Raw genomic sequence first — 22,538 nt, 5'->3', positions numbered from 1 at the left:
ATATTTTAATTATATTATGTTCAGTAAAACAGCTGCCCCCACCACTAAATATTTCAATAGAAATAATAAATAGCATTCCCATTTTCAAACAGTTCTATATTGGTACCTATCTTTAATAGCAAGAAAAGAAGTCTCTGAATGTACATATTTTATTTTTTCCATCACATAACAGAGATCTTTTTTAAAAAAGATTTAACTATGATATACTTATTCTAGTACACAATAGAATCAAACAACCTTGGCTCAATAATTGGCTCAAGTGCACAGGTTACTAGTTTCTACTATAAGAGTTACTATGGATGAGGAAACTTTACATACTTGTTTTAATATCAAAGCTAGACTTCCACTCCAACTCACTGAGCTAAAGAAATGCAATAATTGATAATCCGAACCTCATCAACAATATACAATTTTTAGAGAGGCATTACTTATAAAGAAGAGAACTACAACTAGATAGGGTCTTTGCAGTATACAACACATCTGTCTGTCTTTCTATTTCATTTTAAAGTATGCCGAATAATATACATTCAAAGTGACAATAAAGTTATTCTATTCTATTCCTATTCTCTAGCTGCCCATCTCAAGAAAGCAATCCTGTGCAGCATACAACAATCCAGTAAAAATATAAGTCATTTTATAAAACTATTATATAATAATTTTAAAAAGTATTTAGAACAATAAATACTAAAAGAAAAAATAATAGGCAGAGGAACATTAATAACAAGGGAGCCACCTCACTTCTTTTCTTATACTTGTCTCAAAGATGCTTTTTTCAAAAGGCAGCTGGGCTGTTTTTTATTTGAGGAAGAAGATGCTTCACTTCTCATCCAAGAAGCATCACTGGTGAAGTTTCTTAGATGAGGAGCAAAACATCTTCCTCAAAAAAAAAAAAAACAGTCCAGTTGACTTGGGAGCCGGGGGGAAGCACTTTTGAAACATCCATCCTGAAAATATGACCCTAAGTCCTTATTGGGGAAAAGTGTTCATACTATCACATACAACAAAGCAATTGTTTTACTTTTTACCTATTTGTTGGCTGGAAGGAATAGTCTGCTGAAGGCTCCAATAAAGAAAGTTCAGGGATGGCTGAAGAATTTCAGTGTCTGTTGGACTACATTTCCCACACAAATTGATAACTGTATAACAGAAATATGTGCTCGATATAACAATAATCCTTTATACATTTTAATATGTGAAATCTTTGGGGATAGCTACACCAACACAGACTACCAATCAGATAAGTTCGTCATCATAGTCACAAATAAGACCAACTGCCTCAAAAAAAAAAGAAAAAAAAAAAAGAAGAGAAATCCCATAGTGAATATAGTCACATCTGTGCTTACTAATTAGCACCTTTGTGGCCATTTTTCACTATCATTCAATTTAGGCTGCTTTAGTTATACTCAGAAAAACATTACAGAGGAATATTGACAATCTGGCTCAAGGAGCTTGTTTTTGGAGCTAAGAAAGCAGAAGCCTGGCATAAGCTAAAACAAAAAAAAAGTCCCTTTTTCTTGTTGACTAAATACGTACGTCAAAAGCACAATTTTCATCATTACTATTTTAGTGTGTTGTCTCCTGATATATGCAGATGCATCTCTCTTTCCCAGAACATAAGCTAAACTAACCAGTTGAGATCCCAAAGGGAAAATGCATTCCAAAAATACTTCCACTATTGGAAAAGAGATTTGCACCACTTAAAAAAAAAAGATCCTCATTTCTCTTTGTTCTGATGAATCTCCCTTATTATATAACTGCCTTTATAAGTTCTATAAAGTTGGGCATTCAAGAAAGGAGCACTCTAAATGAATCGGTAAAGTTCACCCAGAATAGGTTGGACATTTGGAAAAGGTTTTAAGTGATACAATGAAAAAGAAAGGAAGAAAACCAATCATTCTCAAATTGCAATCCTGATGAAAGCTGACATGATTATAACATTTAGAAAAAGTTAGGAGGAGGAATAGAGTTGGTAACACTGTTACGGAAGAAAGAAATGTAATTTCTATATGCATTGTGCACCTGAAGAAGCCCACTGTAATATATATTTGATTTCTTAAAAGATGTAATTGCAAATGTCATTAAATCCATTGGAGAGCGAGGGAGGGAGGGAGGGAGGGAGGAAGGAAGGATGGATGGATCAATCTATCTATTTTGGCTTGCAAATCCTATATTCTTGTTTTATCCCTACTTCAAATGTCCAAAACAAATTTAGACACTCACCTAAGTGAAGCAGTCTGAAATCTGTATTATCCAATTCTTGTTCTTTTGCGTATCTCAGCTGAACCAGGAAAAGTAGATTTAACAAAAGTGGCACATTTTGGCTTACTAAAACAAAACAAAACAACCCATGAAGCAATAATTGGAAAATGTAGGAAAACATGTAGGTAGTTCTCAACCACAATTAAACCCAAAATTTATGTTGCTAAGCGAGACATTTTTAAGTGAGTTTGCTCCATTAAACAATCTTTCTTGCTACAGTTAAGTGAATCACTGCAGTTGTTCAGTTAGTAACATGGTTAAATGAAACTGGGTTCCCGATTGACTTTTCTTCTCAAAAGGTTGCATATGGGACACTGCAACCGTTATAAATATGAATCAGTTGCCAAGTGTCTGAATTTTGATCATGTGACCATGGAGATGCTGTAACAGTCGTAAGTGTGAACAATGATCATGCCACTTTTTTCAGTGCCCTTGCAACTTCAAACTGTCACTAAACTGTTGTAAGTTGAGTATTACCTGTATTTTAATGACATTTTTGGGGGGGAAAACCAAACTGTACAACGTATTTATAGCGAACCAAACTCTCACATATGGTGGTGGGCTTTTTTTTCACTCAAGTTAATTTAATAGAAGTGTATAGCCATTTGAGGTCAGAATTCAACTAGATTATGATCTCCACTAAATCCCTTTGTTACAAAGTATTGATCCAGAAAGCTAAATAAAAGCTATGGTGTCAGTTGAATTGAGCATTACTTTTATAAATGAGCATATTCTACCTTTTCATTTCAGTTTAGATTTGAAATAATTTGATGCAAAAAAGCAGCAATGTTGTAGGTTTGAGGGTTACCCTAAATTTTACATATTTGTTTGCTACTCAAAAGCAGTCAAATCTGTGATGCATTAATGCAAAGTATTGTCTGATTTTATACCTGAAATAGCAGCCTATGCAGTTTACTATATGATATTTATTATAGGAACCCAGATTTATTAGATTTATATCTCATCTTTTCATTCAGAAGCTCAAAGCAGTATATACAGCATTTTGTCGTTGTGTGTCCCCCCCTCCCCCCTCCCCCCCCACAACAACCAAATGCTAGTTTGGACCAACAGAAAAAGACTGCCCCAAAAATATCCAGTGAGCTTCCAGAGCTAAAGGTGGACTCCGTAGTGCTTGTCTAGTACCTCAAGCACTATACCACACTAAATCTCAAGGGTGTACAATTAATTACTATGATTTAATATAAAAATGATTTATTTGTCCTAAAAACAAAGAAAAATATTAACATTATATCAGAGTTATGAAAGGTGCCTCAGTGATAATCAAGTTGTGCCAGATCATTCCTCTCCAAAGCAGAAGGGAAGAATCACCAGTCTGTTTCTTCTACGTGTGCTGAATAAGGAACTCATGAATAGAAGGGCATTGCTAACCATAGAAGTCAACTGGAGACTAAAAACATTATCTTGCTCAAATACATACCTATGGAGAATTCTATAAATCAATATGTCCAATAGCATTTCACAATTAAATTTTACTGGAATAGCTGGTACTTAATTATTTATGTTTATTCACCTTGTGAAATATTGGAATTATTTTCTACTAAAAGCTGTTGCAAAATCTGTAGAAACTGGCTTCGAAGGAGGTCACAGACATGGATATCCTCAGCTATTCTTAAGAAATGTTTCAGTGAAATTAAGACTTTTTGAGCCACTTCATTGGTGCCAAAGCAGACTAGATCCTGAGTGGGAAAACAACTCAGACTTTATTTATGTGTATAACATTATTTACATTTGTGCTACAGACATTAATATGAACATTTAATGAGAAACCAAAATCAAAATGCTGGAGTGGGGGAAATGGAAAATACCATTGCTAAATGTAACAAAATAAGAAACATTGAAAACATTTTCCTCACTTTAAGTCTTTTTAAATCTGTTTTTTCAAATTCTACAGAAAATGGTTAGCAGAGAATAGAGAATTTATGTATAGTAACTGTACTTTGTTTTATATTCTGGAAACAGATCTATACTTTAACTGTTTTTAGATTATGATTTGGTTCATTTTTGTAAAATCACATACCAATAATACGAGTATAGCACTGGGATTGGCTTTTAGCAAACAAATCAAACTATTAAAGTTGGTTGAAGAGTCAGAAAGGTCAACAGAGCCTCTTGTGGCAGCATCTTCATATTCAGTTTGAGAGAAATCTTCATAGGAAAACCAGAGTTGAAGGATGCAGTGACCAAATCTTCCCATAAGATCTGGATATTGTAAGAAGAACTTAAGCAGCAAAGGATGATGAACATACACTAGGCTGAGATCAGATATAACATCCAGGATTTTCCTTATAGCAGAAAGGCATGCCTGGATATAGGAAATGGAGGGAGAGGGGAATAAAAAAAATCAATATCATGTCTAGGAACAATCATATTTATAATTCCTTTTTGAATTAAAAAATAGTAACATAATAGATTCAAATCATTTTCACTGTAGTAGCTTCTCAAGGCTTCTTTTAGATATCAAAAAATAAATACGGTAATATGAAACCATCTTTAGTAACTTCAATAACATGAAACAACATTCTACCATTTTTACTGCTGAAAGTGGTTTCATATTGTGCATGTATATATCTACACTTGAGTATTTTATTTGCAAGGTTATCGCAAGTGGTAACAAATTCTAGATTTTTCCAACCAGTATGTTATTGTGGAACTGTTCTGCCTCATTCAAGAAACTCTTCATAAAAGAAAGGTACAGGTAATGCCAACTTCCATAGTTCCACTGTGTTCTTCTATCACAATTATTTTTCTTTGTCATGCCAATATTCTTTTGCAAAAGGTTATTATCATTCTTTATGGGGGAGGAGGTGAAGGTATTTGGATATTTTTAGCATGCCTGGACATTTTCCCATACATGCTATTTGAACACAACATCTAATTATGTTGTTCTGTACTACCTCACTATTCATTTTTTTTTCCTTGGGAGTTTGATCTTTGTTACATAATCATTGAACTACTGTGCAAAATATAAAACATTTATTCACCAAATCCTAGCTAAATAAATCCAAATGTAATGATTGCAAGATTAACTAGATGACTGTGGTTGATGTCAAAAGGCTAAGCATGATGGTACCTAATAAGTGCTTTGGTGGAAGGCCACCAGGAAAAGCCATTACTGTAGACTAGGCTGGAAAGTTGAAAAAGTATCACAGAAAACGATAACATCTATTTAGTACAATTTCTATAAAAACTTCATGAACACTTCCATATAGTTCCCAGATGTTAAGCCAGTTCAAAGAAGAACATCCTTGTACTCCCAAAAGCTTTTTCAAACAAGAATGGGATACTAAGTTGTTGCTTGCAACAACAAAATACTGGTTAAATAATAAATAAATTTAATAAAAGAAGACCTTCAATGTGATGTGGTAAATTTTAAAAGCTGTTTCTGTATATAATGATTAAGCCAGTGTATAATGATTAAGCCGGTGTTTACCAAGTCTAAAACTTTACTTTTGTGTTGACAAATTGCCATAAGATACAAAATAGCTTTAACAATATATGGAGGTGGACAATCTCCCTGGTCCTCAACAGATAGAAGAAAACTTGATATAGCTGAGAATAGATCTGCTTCTGGAACAATTCTGGAAAAAAAAATTAAAAAATGCTTAAGCTGATTCATCTTGCTTATTGACTGCTTTTCCTATTCATGCCATATCACCTACCTGTCTTCATGACTAAAAGCAAGGTAGAAAAGAAACAGAAGGCTATATTGCTGATTGCGAAGTGTTTCATTTAAACATAAGGGATCTGGGGTTTCAGATAAGAGTCTGAGACTTTCCAGTGCACTGACGTTTAACAGGGGCAGAGTCTTCCACAGGAGTTCAGATATTTCTTGCTCTATGAGGAAAAATATTAATAATCAGAAATGTCAGAAAAGCCTGGACAGCACATAAACATATTTTCTGACTTAGAATCCTGATCCTTTACTCCTAATATAATCTTAGTCACATTATTGTTTTTCCCTACAAAAGAGAACAGTTTTCTCTTTTTCTTCTTGGTTAATATTAGTAGGTAATCATATGGTGCCACGAGGCCTTAAAATGACCATGGCAAATTCGTATAACAATTTAGACTTAAGGGCCCAGGTCAAAAAAACCAGAAGACTCTATATAATAATGTATCACTTACAGAGCCCACAAATTCATACCAATCTCTACAAATTGGGCGCATTTTTCCAATTGCTGCAACAAGTTTTATTTTCAGATTTGAACTTATGTTGCAGTTCAAAGAAACTTCACAAACAGCTCTTTTATCAAACTTACTTTGTTTTGAGGAATCCACCACTTTCTCAGAGGACAAATGAAGACTGAGGCACATGCTATGAAGAAAACTAGAACAAGCTTGATTCAAGGCAGCATTACTTTAAAAAAAAGAAATCAAGCAAAATGAAATTTTGACAGTACATCCATGGACAAGCATCGGTCTACGTTTAGTAATATGGAATTCTATAAAAGTATGAAGGGCTACATTTTGAAATACATAATTTTATTAACTCATAAAGTTTTGGCATCTTTAAAACATTCAAATCAACAAATTAGCCAGCTGCTTTTTAAAATTATAAACATTTTTATGCTATCCAAATGAAGATGCAAAATAACTAAATCCCTAGGAATTTCTGGAGATAGATCTATTTAAGTAAAAATAATGTTTTAATAAAATGAAGTATGACATAATTTTAATGTCAAATTTAATACCTTTGTCCACTGCAGAATTTGGCTTTCAATTCCATGTTCAGTTGGATGAAAGAAGAAGATGCTAAAGAGAAAGATAATTCTACTCATGCAAAATGTCTGAGTTAAAATACCGTATATACTTGAGTATAAGCCGACTCGAGTATAAGCCGAGACCCCTAATTTTACCCCCAAAACTGGAAAAAGTTATTGACTCGAGTATAAGCCGAGGCTGGGAAATGCAGCAGCTCACGGTAAATTTCAAAAATAAAAATACAGGTAGATAACAATAAAATTGCTTTAATTGTGTGTGTGTGTGTCAGTCTCTCTCTGATTCCCTCCCTCACTCCCTCTCTCTGTTCCTCTCTCTGTCTGTCTGTCTCATTCACACACACACACACACACACACACACTGTGGTCACCTTGTTGAGTGTTCCAATCACATTTGAAACACTCAACAACTGGCCTGCATTGCCGGCCAGTTGTTGAGTGTTTCAAATGTGATTGGAACACTCAACAAGGTGACCACAGTGTGTGTGTGTGTGAGTGAGACAGACAGACAGAGGAACAGAGAGAGGGAGAGAGGGAGGGAATCAGAGAGAGACTGACAGAGACGAATCAGAGACGTACTTTTAACTACCTGGCAGCGGCGTTTTGCCTTGGGGGGCTCCTCAGAACATCCCAAGACTTCAGAGGGAAGTTTACAGCCCTCCCTCGGAATGCTTCGGAGGGAAGCTTCTGCAAAGGCGAGTACATTGTGCTTATATTTGTGCTTACTTCTTGGTACATCTTTTCAAGATAAATAAAGTACTGCTCTTATAATCATTTCAGCACCATTTTCCTAATATTTTGGAAAGCGAAGTTTTAATTTTTCTAAAAGTAAAAAGTGTCTTAGAGCAAAAGCAATAATTTATTTAATAAATGATAGGGAAATATTTATTAAATAATAAAAAATATTTTTCAATGGTGCATCTAATTAAATTACCATGACTTGCCTATGAACCTCTGCAACACATTTTAAAATGAATGGCAGGTAAGCAGAATATGTGCTCAAGCCTAAGGGTTATAAAGTAATATATTACTTGTGTGAGAATATACGGAGAGCTAAAATAAGCCAGCTATGCTTATTGCTGTAACTGTTTACACCTGATGCAACTTGCAAGCTATCAATAAAGCCTACTTATGTATTGGTGTTGTCTTTCTTAATATTTTCTAGGTTCACTGGGGTAACAAACATTAACATTCAGGAACAGGAAATGCTATATTCTCCAAACTGTAGAAAGTTGCTTACAGTTCTGCCAGTAATTATAGCAGAAAAAAAAGCTGGGCAGCACTAGGAGCCACCAATTTTTAAGGAAAATTATCTACTGAATCAAATGATTATAAATATATTTATTTAGGATTTTATTGCATTTATGGCAACATTAAAGTTCAGAAATAAAAATACATATTTTAATCATACTTCCCAAAGTAGTTTGGTCTAGCTCTCCTTACCCAATTTAATGGATAATCTCTTATGCATGTCGGGCATAACATTAAACAGGATGTTCAGTGCTGAGATGAAAACTTCCATAATACCTGGGCGGACAGCCCTTTCAGAATATTTCTGCAAGAAAATATATACATATTCTCCCTATTATAAAAGTAATAAAATGCAAATCAGAAATGAAAATCAGTATAGGCCTAACAGACCTATAACTCTATGATGCATATTATTATTATAGCTGAAAACTCTTCCTAAAACAATTTATTTTCTTAATAACATGACTTGCAAATACTGTGTAATAAAATTACACAAATTATTTAACTTCTAAATGCTCCTCATTGTTACTAATGTAATAAAAATCAAAAGCAGAGGACATTGCAATTTTGCCTCTATTACGTAAACTTCATCACAATTTCTTCTATATGATCTATAGATACAACTGTTCTTCTTTTTCTTTCCTGTACATTTATATGACCTATTTGATGTTTGATGCTAAGGACATAGCAAAAATAATTACCATGACCAGGGGAATGCAAAGCGAATCAGATATCCATAGAAGAAATTCCGAAAATCTTTTCAATGTATCAATATTCTCTGAATTTGGAGCTGTAAAAGTGTTCTTCTGAGCCAGAGGATCTTTTTGGTATTGCACAGCTAAACTAAAAAGTTATAAAACCTATTAGATACAACCTATACTATATCATGTTTCTATATCTTCCCTTAATCCCAGGATTGTATTTAAACATGGTGAGATCCTAGGCTACATAAAGCAATAAAGGCTTTATTAGGCAGAGGTAGTAGAAAAAGATGAATAAGAACACAAGATGTGGTGAGGAAGGAGCTTCCATGAACAGAAGTTGTAAAAGCATGCAACAACAAAGTATTACTTAAATCTTAATCAATTGAGATTCATATGAGTAATAGAGGAGGCTTAATTCATTAACCCTTTCATGTATAAATTCTGGAATTTTGAGAGGCCCCTTCAGACTATGAAGAATTTATGTTGTAGTTTGCTAATCTTACAGTATGCTGAAATCTGCTTAATCCTAAAGAACCTGACTCTAATGTTGTAGCTGGAGCACAGGATTTGGTGTTTGTATTTGTGCATGGATGTGGGTGTACACTCGTACACATGTCCACACATTTTTTGAGTGAAAAAGTTAACTGCATTGTCATTATAAATCAACTTACCACTTCAAAATATTTAATTACATAGTATGATACAAGGTCAGACCTAATTAGATATATTTAGCTGAAATATCAGTAGAATGTTACACATAAAATTACTTTTTCACACAAATACTATCTTTACTCAGAGTTGTACATAGACATAGTTTGTTCACTTTCTCTTCAACAGAAATCAGGAGGTGTGACCCCATTTCTATTTTGAAGATGTGAACAGAATTTAAACTCTTAGTCCAGTCTATTTTACAAGGTAGCTGTCAGCATAATGTGAGATAAGCTAAGTTGGACTTCCAGGAAGAAAGGCAGGATATAAGCATAGCAGGACAAACAAACGAATAAGACTCCATTCATACTTATCAAGATTAAGGATAGCTGAATAAAATAAGCTTCATTTCTTATTATTATATAAAAAGTAAATATACCATAAATAAATCAAATCACATTATCAGGGTTTTAAGTTTTTTTAAAAAAAACTTCATAGACTGCAATTATATCAGCTAAATATACGTGCATAAAATAAGAATTCTAACTGAAACTCCTTCAATTATTTTGATTGATTGATTTTATTAAATTTATCCATCTCAATCAAAGCAGTTTCTAGCCAATTTTCAAAAGTTAATACTTGGATGATAGTATCACAGCTATAAGAAGGACTGGTAAGATTAAATAAAAATCCCAGAAGTCAATGGTAAAACATTTCTGTATTGTTGCTAACAAAACTACATGGGCATATCCATTAAATCATCAAATATCAAGTTTGAGTAAGGGTCATGTTCAGATATAAAATGAGCTCAGTACTTTTCTGCTGTAAATTCATGTGTGAATGAAATGTGTATTAAATATTTGTATGTTTAGTATAATATCTCAGTTTCTAATTGATTTTTCTTACCACTTCTACCATCAGTAAAATTGAGCAAAATCTTTTCTTACCTACAAGCATTTCTGAAGCTTTCTAAGGCACTCTGCAAGAACTGTGCCTGTTGTGAAATTGCTCTATTGTTACATCTACCCCCTTGATGATCCTGTAATATTGAAAGAAGAAAAATCAGTAAGAATATAATGCTGCTATCGCCCAATGTTTAGATTAATAATTACTTTAATAAAATAATACTGTGCAAATATGGTCCAAAGTACATTTAACAGAGGTAAAGAATTGTCTTCAAAAGAAAGGAGGACTCAACTTTTAATATATGGGGATGGGAGCATTTTCAGCAAATGTTCTGTTAAATTTTTTAAAAATATTTTATTTACACACACACACACCACATTGCTGATGTCAGGGTTCCAAATAGCCCCCCTCCCATTTTCCCACAATAGAAAAGGCATAGTAGTATAATAGAAAGTGTGGCAGGCCAAAGATCCAAAAGGAATATGGCTGCAGGCCTGACAGCTGGTCTTAAATCAGAACAACAAAAAAGGAGCTTTGAGGGACTAACCATCAGCCTTTTACTAAAAGGTGCCAATGGGAGATCATTACATCGCATCAATATAGCTTCAATCAATTTCTGTAGTTGCCCATATTGTATAGGTGGAAAGCTCACATGATCCTTTCTGTGCTGAGAAAAACAGGAAAACGTTAAGCAAAGATAATAGTATAAATGAGTGACAATATGCATATTGAGTGTCAATATGAATATCGTGTTAAAAGAACAAATCAACTATGAATAAACAGAGGATATTCACATACCTTTTATCTACTAAAATCACACTAGTCATTTCTCTTCTCCAAATGAACATTTTAGTATACTTTGGTCAAGTATATTATCAATACAATACAATACAATAGTAGAGTTGGAAGGGACCTTGGAGGTCTTCTAGTCCAACCCCCTGCCTAGGCAGGAAACCCTATACCGTTTCAGACAAATAGCTATCCAACATCTTCTTAAAGACTTCCAGTGTTGGGGCATTCACAACTTCTGGAGGCAAGCTGTTCCACTGATTAATTGTTCTCACTGTCAGGAAATTTCTCCTCAGTTCTAAGTTGCTTCTCTCCTTGATTAGTTTCCACCCATTGCTTCTTGTTCTACCCTCAGGTGCTTTGGAGAATAGTTTGACTCCCTCTTCTTTGTGGCAACCTCTGAGATATTGGAATAATGCTATCATGTCTCCCCTAGTCCTTCTTTCTCTTAAGCTAAACATACCCAGTTCCTGCAACCGTTCTTCATATGTTTTAGTCTCCAGTCCCCTAATCATCTTTGTTGCTCTTCTCTGCACTCTTTCTAGAGTCTCCACATCTTTTTTACATCGTGGCGACCAGAACTGAATGCAGTATTCCAAGTGTGGCCTTACCAAGGCATTATAAAGTGGTATTAACACTTCACGTGATCTTGATTCTATCCCTCTGTTGATGCAGCCTAGAACTGTGTTGGCTTTTTTGGCAGCTGCTGCACACTGCTGGCTCATATTTAAATGGTTGTCCACTAGGACTCCAAGATCCCTTTCACAGTTACTACTACTGAGTAAGGTATCACCTATACTGTACCTGTGCATTCCGTTTTTGTTGCCTAAATGTAGAACCTTACTCTTTTCACCATTGAATAGCATGCATGTTATAGAATATGCAGATCCTAATAAACTAATGATTAAAGAATTTTACCAGTAAGAGACAAATTGGCAGAAAGTTATAAAAGAAGATGCAGAGGTAAGGAATTATCTATATTTTACAGATAAAAATTAAATTAAATTAAATTACACTTTTATTTTACCTCAAAATTGCAGTCACAGCTTTCACTGCTTCAGATGCTACTTCAATAACAGGGCATTTCACAGCTTCCATTAGAACACTAGCAGCATCTTTAAATGTAGCAATATTTGTAAATAATTTAATTTCTTCCGGTTGCCTGAAATTAAGTAAAATATTCAAAATTTTTACTCAACAAAACAATTTTTATAACAGTATATATCACTTTGAACTGCAGGATAACAGAAATTAAAAGATACACCTTAACATTTTCCTAAAGTACAATATGATATTTTCAAATTCAAGTTCAAGGCAGGCTGTTTCAACAGAACCAGAACTTATCCAAACTCAAAACACTTTCAGTATGGATTGTAACTCTTTTCTAAGAACTGCCCATTTGAACTCAAGCTATTTGAAATCGAAATATACAAATGCCTAATCTAAAATTATTGTACACAATTACTTATGTTGTATAGTTTATTTATGAGATGTATAAACCACTTCAGTGTTGAAGGACTGTAAGGTAATTATGTTAAATTACAAATTAGTAATCCACCTATAAAACCTATGTATATATATATATATTAAATATGCCTATATTAAGGTTCTCCACTGAAATGTAAAAAATAAATTTGTAACTACAAAATATAAACATTCCATACACTGACAAGTAAAAAGTTAGAAGAATTTCATGTAATATGCAAGATTCCCCATCATGCCTCCCAAATCTTATATAAACTATTTTTCATGACTTAAAAAATAAGGGTAAACAGTTTTTCAAGTTTCAAGTTCATAGATAGCTGGTAAAAACATCATTATATAAAATCATGCTTATTTTCCCCCTGAAATATTTATCCTCTCAGATATAACTTTGGTGAAAGCTGCTTCCTCTGTTCAAATTTTCCAAACTAAAGCCAGGTGGAGAGTTGATCTCTTACTTTTTCAAAATTTCAGTAAAAAGTAGAAGTCCTTGCTTTTGCAATTCTATATTATTAAGATGCAAAGTTTCTTTCAAGCTCTTTATAAAAGGGTCTATGCCTAGGATAAAGAAAATATTAAAAGATTGGTGAAGATAGTTTATATAGATAGTAAATAGCACCTAACAGCAGTTTTATCTTATAAAAAAAGTGATGATTTACCATACACAGTGTGACATTTGGAAAAGAAAAGCTGTTCTTCAGTAAGGAGCAACAGGCAGCAATAAACTGACCAGATGAGACTTTCACTCATGCAGAAGAGACATTCAAATAGAAATTCTGCAAGCAAAAAAACAAAAATAAAAAACCTATTACCAGCTGAAATAAAACTAAGGGATTGGATTGGGGAAATCAGGGACAGACTACAACCTACCATTTGCAATCTTCTGACAAGTAAGTCAATGTGTATGCAATGCAAATTTACTTAACAACTGTGTTACTATCTTAATAATTACAATAATTCACTTAACAGCTGCGGCAAGAAAGGTCATAAAATGGGACAAAACTCACATAACAAATGTCTCACTTAACCACAGAAATTTTGGATTCAATTAAGGTCGTAAGTTGAGGACTACCTGTACATATATCAAATGCTGACACACCATATATTTTTCTAATAGCATTTCAGTGCTGTCAGTTTTAAATTTCATATCTTTTTAAATGATTCCTTGCATGGAATTTGCCTGTTTCAGAGCTGCCATACTCTTAAACATTTTTACTGTACAGTCCACTATGAGCTCAGGATTATAGTCAGTCTTCATGTGTCTAAAATTAGATGTTAACTTTTATACTATCATTAAGATTTCATTCATTAATAGTGATTCGGCAAAAGTTCTTGAAATCAAATACCATGGCATTCCAGAGTATCAGACAAATAGAACGTCCAATTACTCTTGTTACCTGGAATATCTGCATGGATAAAAGCAGGAGCATATTTAGCTGGAGAGTGCACCAATATAGCAGCCATACATTGTGTACTTGCCACCTGTAATATCTCATCTCTTGATAATAGCAACTGCAGGAAACATCAGAATTTGCATTAAAGGATCATTTTATACTAATTACTATGAGTTCATTATAAAATATATTTATTGGCTATGAACAATATTTAACTATTCTTAAAAATGTTTGGAATTTATGGTAACAATGCATTATTATTAGAAGTTCACTAAGCTCTTATAAACCAGTTATATTACCGGAAGTGCACTGACATAATTCCCTGCATTAAAAAATACTATATACAATATGAAAATAAAATTCCTATCATTCTTCTCATTATATTTAGAGTTAACAGTAACAGTTAACAGTAAGAGAGTTGGAATGGAGCTTGATCTTAATACAGGCACACTACATGTAGACATAATACAGAAGCTATTAATTTCTTTTGCAGAAAAAATATTAATTCAATTATAGCAAATATAGAAATTTAAATAAAAGCAGTTTGAAGTAGAACACTGGATTATTTCAGAAAGTGGGCTGCCTTTTATTATATCAGATCTCCTTTGAGATAGCCATGTCCTAGTTTCTGATGTTTATATTTTAAACTATGCCCTGGTGCCTTGGCATCCAGTTGCTGTTAGAAAATGCTAAATCAAACATATGAATCAAGTGGCCAACTATGTATTATTAAAACTTGGCTAGATAAAAATGTGGATATAGTCCCACCTGAAATTGGCTTAGATGGGTATCTGGTTTTGCATCAACTGCTACATCAATATTAGGGAAGAGGAGTTGCTGTGATTGTGCATAAGATTTTCATGGCGATACAGGGCATTGTTTTCGAATGAAGGATTACAAATATTATGTAACACTGAGATACTCTGTCAAGCTTAGGTTGCTGCTTGTGTACTGACCACCCAGTTGCCCAGCAGTGGCCCTCCAGAAGTTCCTTAATTTCATTTTGGGGCTGGTGTTTGAATTCTAAAAATTGTAAGTCTTCAGGGATTAATCTTAATGCCCTGAAAGGGGAATTTATGACTTCATGGACTTTATGACTGCAACAGCAACCTCAACTCACATGGGAAGACACACATTTGATCTGATCTTTGTTTTTGAAAAAAATAGATGTGTTGTGAAGATATAGTATATGTCATTTTGCTCTGTCAGATCACTTCCTCGTTAAACTGAGGACATGCGGCCCAGGACAAATTAGAACCATCAACCCCTAATACCTAGTGGACCCAGGTTTCCAGAAGGTTTGGGGTATCTTCCCAATTATTTGGCAGGCAACTATATATCTTCTCTCATTAGTCTGATATACAGAGATGGTCAAGGAGTCAAATGAGGTTCTTCCAGCAAGATCTCTGTACAATTGCCAAACATAAGCAGTTCCTTGATTTCCTTAAGCCCAATTTAAGATGCTGGTCATCACCTTTAAAGTTCTATACATTAGGTACCACCCTAATATAATCTGCCCATCCAAATGATACTCCTGCCTCATTCTGAGATACATGAAATGTGGATAAGGCATCAGGCCTTCCCAATAATAGTTTACACTTTATGGAACTCTTTCCCCTCCACTGGAAGGGCATTCCAGGGCTCCTAACTTTTGATAAATACTTTAAAATTGCATTATTCCACTTTTGTCTTTGGCCCAAGATGAATAAAGGTGCAATGATATGAACTTTTCTTCATTCGGAATTTTATTATATTAGTTATTTGTTTTAATTGTTTTTAATTATTTCTAATGTGGGTTCCCCAGAGTTCATTGAGAGTGAAGTAGTCTAAAAATGATATAAAATCAATGAACAAAAATAGGTTTATTATTCATCTTGACAATTATGTTTGTAATATTGACAAATTTATTTTGCTTTCATCAACTGATATTAGTATTAAGTACATTTTTATAAAGTTACCTTCTTGAGAATTAAAGGTAATAGTCTACCTCCTTCAAATAACTCAGGACTTGCAGAATCTACTCCTTTTCCTGTAAAACTCATAATAACTGAAACCAAATTATCATATTTCAGCAGTTGCTTTAATAAACCTGAAGAGAAGAAAGAAAATGGACAATAGGAAACTGAACAATATTGAACTATGTCTCAATTAGATTCCATAATATATTTGTATGTTCATATAATTAGCATTATATGATAAGAGCTATTATTATTCACTCATGTTCATGGCAGAAGCATCTAAGATGCTTCCAGATTGAAAGGATTAGCCAGTGACATGACCGTTGCCCAGGGAATGCCCAGTTGGAGGCTCCTTTCATGTCTCCATTAATGTGCCCACCAAAGTGGTACATATCTACCTACTTGCTGTTACATGCTTTCAAATTGCTTGGATCTTAAATAGAGGTTTGCTGATTGTCAACCCAATATCCTAACATAAGCCACTGTGCTCCCAGCTAGTATTATTACTTTTGATAAAAAGATTAGGATTTATAATCCCACACATTTATAGCTAAATTGAGATTTTAAAAACTATTTCTCTTTCATAATTCACATTTTAACCATTATGCTACTTTACTTATGCCATTGATTCTTAACCTGTAGGTTTTAGCCAAAAATGGATCACCATGTATTTTAGTATGGATTGTCATGGTCCTGTTGATAAGTTGAATTTCTTCTGAATAATAAGCATGTTACAGTATGGAGGTATGTGATGAATTAAAATGAGCTGTTTTGACTACACTAAATACAGTTTCAATGAAAACAAGGACTGAGTTTGATCTCAAATGAATAGGCAAGCTGTCCTGTTCCAGGTTATAGCTATGAGCAACAGTGTAAGTTATCAGATTGTATTAATTTAGTTGTAAATCATTTAACATACAGTAGTATAAACAGATGTAAGACAAAGGATAGGAGAGGAGAGGATATAATAGAATTTTTTATTGGCTAAGTGTGTGTTTGCAGCAGAATAGCTAGAGAATCTTTTTGCTGTAAAAGAGAGTGGCATAGCTCAATCTGTTCTGCTGGCCAAGGAGAAAATGTAAGGGCTGTCAGCCATTATTCCTGAAAGCCCTGGGCCAATGGAATTCTCAAGAATCTGTCAAAACCCAGTAACCAATCCACAAGACAGAAGACATAAGGAGCTACAAACTCAAGTCAAAAAGCAGGATAGTGATTTCAACAAAGAGATAGGCCAGCAAGATAGTCCTATATATAAGCACCTCTGACCTTGATTGATTTATAGATTTTACATTCTTTCCTCTAAGCAATTGCATCAACTGCTGCTGATATAAAATTGATACTAATTAATATGGAAGCATTCCTATTTTTTCAGGAATGTTTTTCCACAAAGAAAAAATATATTTTAATAAAATAGATTTGCTTTTCAATGAAAAAAATCTAACCTGGAATCATTTTTTCTTTCAAAATGTGCACTGCTGGTGTACTAGCAATATTAAGTGCATGTATTTGTGCAGAGTAAATGAAGTTTACTACTTATATTAATAAAACATTTTCAGTGTCTTCGGGAGAATCTTGCTTCTATGAAGGCATCAGATGAGTCAGGTGTGTCCAGATATTGACTTCAAATACACACATTTGTTTCTAAAGACATGATTATCTTCACAAAAAACAGCAATGTATGGTACAATATTACGCAATATCAAAACATCTTTGTATGAAAATCATCTCCTGGATTCACCATTCTTAAATTTTTCATGGATACTGAAACTAGACTATACTTCAGATACATTTGCAGAAATTATTAAGTTGAATACTTCAATGTGAGGTCATGACTAGGCAGTGGTTAAGATAACAGAGAAGTTGATAGTTATAGTTTTCAAGGGAAACCTAAAATAGTGGAAGAGGAAAATAGAAGAAAACTAGATTTAACCTTAAACATGCTTCTGGAGATAAAATGTTACATTAATGTTAAAAATTTGTCACTGGACTATATCTTCATTTAGATCCCAGAGTAATTTTATCTTGTAACAAAATACAATTGGGTGCACAATCCATTTGACATTGATATTAAAGATCTGGCTGATGACATTTCAAGCATATCTGGCTTGTAGGCTTAGCAAATCCAAACTGAGACACTGTGTTTTGGAAAGCAAACAAAATAATTTAGTGCATTTTGGAACAAAATAAAAAACATTTTAAAAACACCCATAGTTCAAGGTTAAACTGAATCGTTGGTTGTTTCTGAGCTTGGTGGGTTTTTTTCTTGCAGCTGTTTCATTACAAACTAGGTAACAACCTCAATGCTAGTAGAGAGTGGGATTTGTTTTCATTTTATATATTAGTAGCTTGTCCTGTCAGTATTTGTGAGAATAGTCTTGATGATTCCTTGATTGAGCTGTTGTTAACTGTTTGCCTGACTTGGTAGATTGGGGTATTATTTGCTTCTTGATTGGTCTAATATTAACCGTGATGTTAATCTCTCATTGCTTGTGAGAAAGTACTTTGGTCTTTTTGTTTCCTTTTTTATTATCTCTTTTCAATGGTATGCAGATGTTATTTATCTTTGTGTGTCTGTTGATGACTATTTTTTCTTAAGATTTAGCCATAGTTTCATCTGGCAAATTATGAGTATTCTAGACCAAGTCAAGTACAAAAATACTAGAGAATTCCTGGAAGCCTGACACTCAAATTGCCATCAACAGACATCTAGAGACTCTTGTCTTAACTAGTCAATTTAATATTTATTCTCTGCAGCTAACAACACAATGTTTCATAATATTGTTGTTTAAAAATATTTTTTTCATTTGGGAAATTAAAATCAAGGTGTTTTCTCTGGAAGTTATTGCAGCTTTTCATCAAATGTCTGAACTTAATCTAAATACATGTAACACTAGCCCAGTTTTTTTCAAGTAAAATTCCTTATCCCCAGGTCAGGTGAATGTTGGTATGTGCTCAATATTCAAAAAACAAGTAAAATCCCTACATTGATAATAATTTATGCTATATTTTATAATATTTTCCATTTTTCCCCAAAAATTCAGCATTCCCAACAAAGGATTGTTTTTGTACATAAAAGGCATCCCTAACAATTATGAAAAATCCTTTTTGTAACCTTCTGACTCTTACCTACGGAGTTAAGTTGCAGTTCCATGGTCTGAGCATCTTTCAAAGTAGTCAGAAAGAGACTATTAAGTTTATCTTTGAAATGAATAGTCAACTGCTCTGCAGCACTGGGGGCAGCATACAGTTTGCCATAAAGATAACACACAGAAGCTTTTATCCTCTCACTGGGGTACATCAAGCCTGCAGCCAGATGCTCAATCAGGTTACATGTTAAAGAAAATAGAAAACTAGGTATGAGAAAACAGAAGTTTTGTTTAAAAAGTTCAGAAAAAATCATCACTGAAACCAAGTTCTGAAAAGTCAGAAAAGTTTGCATATTGTGCAAACCACTCAAATCTCAAGGAAAAATTGGTTCTCTTTCAACAATTATGAGATAGATGGGAGATCTTAAAGGTGAGACCCTAAAACGTTTGCTTTCAATAGATCAACTTAGAAAATATTGTGCTAATAATATAGTGTGAAATACTGTACAGCTAAATCTATTGGCAGACAATGAATCTTCTTAGGAAATAGTGATCCCAAATAAACTGAACCTCTATTGTTTCCCCAGTGATGCAATCTTAGCTTCAGAATCAAATCAAGCTATAGTAACACTAAGGTAAAGGTTCGTGGGTATAGCAGATCAAACAGAAATTGCTGCTTCCTCTCACAATTGCAAATAACCAAATGTTAGTATTTAAACCAGTCTCCTATTTATATCATATCACAGTTCCTCAATTTTGGACAGCCTTATCTTTAGCCCAGTTTAATATGCTTCCCACAGCTGTCCTAGAAGGGAAATATAGGAAAATCCCATTTGAAATCCAATTCTGCTCTTACCATACGGATACTGTAGAAACCACAGCCCATGTCCTCATTTATTGCCAGTTCTACACTGACATTTACCACCAGTTGATTAATTAAGTTATCAAGAGCAAGTTATCTTGCTAATAGTTTCTCAGAGGTTGAAATTAGATTTTTAATCCTCTTTTTTACTGCTAAAATTATTCTGTGGGACATCAAGAAAATTGTTTTTTTTTCATTCACTGAGTTCATAATATAATCACTGCATAGCTAAAATTCACCTGTAATACTTACTGTGTTCAGTCACTAAAGTATCAGCAAACAATGGAATAGCATCTGCCAACTTTCCAAGAAGAATAAATACAGGCAAACTATTTCTTGTTGTGGCTATCTTGCATAACTATTGTGGTTGGGGGAAGCAAATTAGACAATTTACAAGACTAGCTACAGTATGGAAATCATTGCAATTTGCTTCTTTCTCTTTAATCAACTATTTTCCTCTGCTGCCATTCTTCTGAAGGGCTACTTTGTACATGCAATTATCCTTGGTGCAATTCTCTTGATCAGAATGCAAAGATATATTGTATCAACAAGCATTCCACAGATACAGTCTCACAATCCTAAGTAAGCTTTTAAACTCCCTAAACCAGGGATCTCCAACTTTGACAACTTTAAGACTTGTGGACTTCAAGCTGGCTGGACAATTCTGGGAGTTGAAGTCCACAACTGCCCTAGACCATTCCTCTCAAGACAAATTGAGGAAAGGGCTGCCTGCAAATGACAAAAAAGGTGCAAATTTGTGGTTACATGATCCTGGGATGCAGCAGGTTCCAGAAGACACAAACCCATAAGTGGTGTCAGGACAAATTACATAAGTGACATTTATATGTGTTTCCATTCCTAAATAATTGCAGCAACAGTGACAGTTCTGGAGGCCCCTTGGGTGGCACTTTGTTGTGTGAACTGCAAACCTGCTTCCCAGTCCAATTTAGAGTGTTGGCCAATTACCCTTAAAGCCATGTATGGCATGGACCCAGAATATCCGAGGAACTATCTAGCTCCAATGAAATCAGCCTATCCCATTTGTTCTGGGACCTCATTAACCAAGGAATTTTCTGCCACGACCCTCACTCTTTGGAACATCTTGCTGCGAGAGGAGAGTCACACTCACATTTCTGGTCTTCAGGAAGACCCTCAAAACCTGGCTATGTTGCTTGATGTGGGGCCCTGAAGGAAAATCTGTAGGTGGAGGTGGTTGGTGCAGTGCAGTAACAAAGAGGACATTATCAATCACCTGCTCCCAATCTGTGCCCTTTTAGTCTGTCCTTAATATTTTGTAATTTTAATCTGTTTTATATTTATAATTGTTTCTATATCTCTGCTTTATTACATTGTAAACCACCCAGAGTTGCCTCGAACTATGAGATGGGTGCATATAAATTCAATAAATAAATAAACAAGTTAATACCACAATGCCCTTGATTTTATCATTGGTATCATTGATCTTTTATCCATCCATCCTTCATAGAAATCAATATTTTTATAAACTAGAAAAATCACTTATTTTTCAACTTACTTCGGTTAATGAAAACCATGTTACTCGAAAGTGGAAAATACAAACCTCTTTCTGACATTCATCCAATAGATAATGCAGATACCTCTCCAATTTCAGCTCTATTACCAACTGTACTAATACTGTTCACAGCAAAAAAAATACTCAGTTTATTCACAGCAATTGATACATATACTGCAATCAATTTTGCTAACATTTTTACATATGACATTTAATTTTCTTTACTGTTGTTTTTCCAGAATTATATTTATAAATTAAGTATGCTTAATAATAATATATCACATACCTAACAATAGGGATTGTATGTAGACAAGACTTTTAAAATTCTTAACTGCTTTACCAGTGGTTTATTTATGAGGAAAATAATTCTCATCATAATAATTTAAGAAAGAAAGTTAAACAACTTTTGAACACAGAGATGTCTAGTCTGGAATTATATCATGCCTTTGTTTTAAATTGGTGCTTAATCACTTCAATGTGTATTGTGTATTCATTACATTGGGTGAAACAGAATTATTGAGATGAAATACTGGGTAAATTACTGACTTCTGGGATGAAACAACAAATTATTCTACAAATGAGACGGTTTCCGGTTTCCGAAGGCGACGGATGCTGGGCGTCCGCTGTTCACCTCTCCGGTGGGCTCCTTTTAGGAGCAAAGGCGGTCTCGGAGGGACCACCGGCCGTAGGGCGGCTTGCTGGAACCCCCGGAATCGGCGGCAGCCGTGGGGGGTTTCCAGCCTCGCCCCAGGAGCTGGGGAGCGAGGGGGGTGCACAGCGTAGCAGTCGGCTGCCTGCACCTTTGTTGAATGGATTCCGGAAGGAAGTAATTAATTAGAAGTTGCGGCTGAAGTGCTGGAGGTGAGAAGTTCGCTCCAATCTCTCTAATCCTCGTTAACTGATGAGCAGCAGCCTTTTGTAAGTTTGTG

The 22,538-nt window shown here is 34.3% G+C and overlaps 1 protein-coding gene across 1 annotated transcript in view; it reads right to left on the bottom strand.

The window, feature by feature from the left end:
- MEI1 (meiotic double-stranded break formation protein 1) overlaps nucleotides 1-19,454 on the bottom strand; it is a 37,374-nt gene extending 17,920 nt beyond the window's left edge. The window contains exons 1-18 of the mRNA XM_081958817.1: nucleotides 19,257-19,454; nucleotides 16,131-16,261; nucleotides 14,176-14,290; nucleotides 13,438-13,554; nucleotides 13,237-13,336; nucleotides 12,324-12,458; nucleotides 11,055-11,169; nucleotides 10,549-10,640; nucleotides 8,951-9,092; nucleotides 8,442-8,553; nucleotides 6,972-7,032; nucleotides 6,540-6,637; nucleotides 5,940-6,114; nucleotides 5,711-5,858; nucleotides 4,298-4,582; nucleotides 3,791-3,956; nucleotides 2,221-2,325; nucleotides 1,026-1,136 (exon numbers count right to left, since the gene is read on the bottom strand). Coding sequence (XP_081814943.1) covers nucleotides 1,026-1,136; nucleotides 2,221-2,325; nucleotides 3,791-3,956; nucleotides 4,298-4,582; nucleotides 5,711-5,858; nucleotides 5,940-6,114; nucleotides 6,540-6,637; nucleotides 6,972-7,032; nucleotides 8,442-8,553; nucleotides 8,951-9,092; nucleotides 10,549-10,640; nucleotides 11,055-11,169; nucleotides 12,324-12,458; nucleotides 13,237-13,336; nucleotides 13,438-13,554; nucleotides 14,176-14,290; nucleotides 16,131-16,261; nucleotides 19,257-19,428 — 2,380 coding nt within the window. The 5' untranslated portion in view covers nucleotides 19,429-19,454. The remainder of the gene's footprint in view (nucleotides 1-1,025; nucleotides 1,137-2,220; nucleotides 2,326-3,790; nucleotides 3,957-4,297; nucleotides 4,583-5,710; nucleotides 5,859-5,939; nucleotides 6,115-6,539; nucleotides 6,638-6,971; nucleotides 7,033-8,441; nucleotides 8,554-8,950; nucleotides 9,093-10,548; nucleotides 10,641-11,054; nucleotides 11,170-12,323; nucleotides 12,459-13,236; nucleotides 13,337-13,437; nucleotides 13,555-14,175; nucleotides 14,291-16,130; nucleotides 16,262-19,256) is intronic.
- Between the last annotated feature and the right edge of the window lie 3,084 nt (nucleotides 19,455-22,538).

Source organism: Natrix helvetica, assembly GCF_964273705.1.
Source record: "Natrix helvetica genome assembly, chromosome: 6".
In the NCBI taxonomy this organism is placed as follows: Eukaryota; Metazoa; Chordata; class Lepidosauria; order Squamata; family Natricidae; genus Natrix; species Natrix helvetica.
The sequence above is the reverse complement of the archived record's forward strand: the minus strand, read 5'-3'. Positions and strand labels throughout refer to the sequence as shown.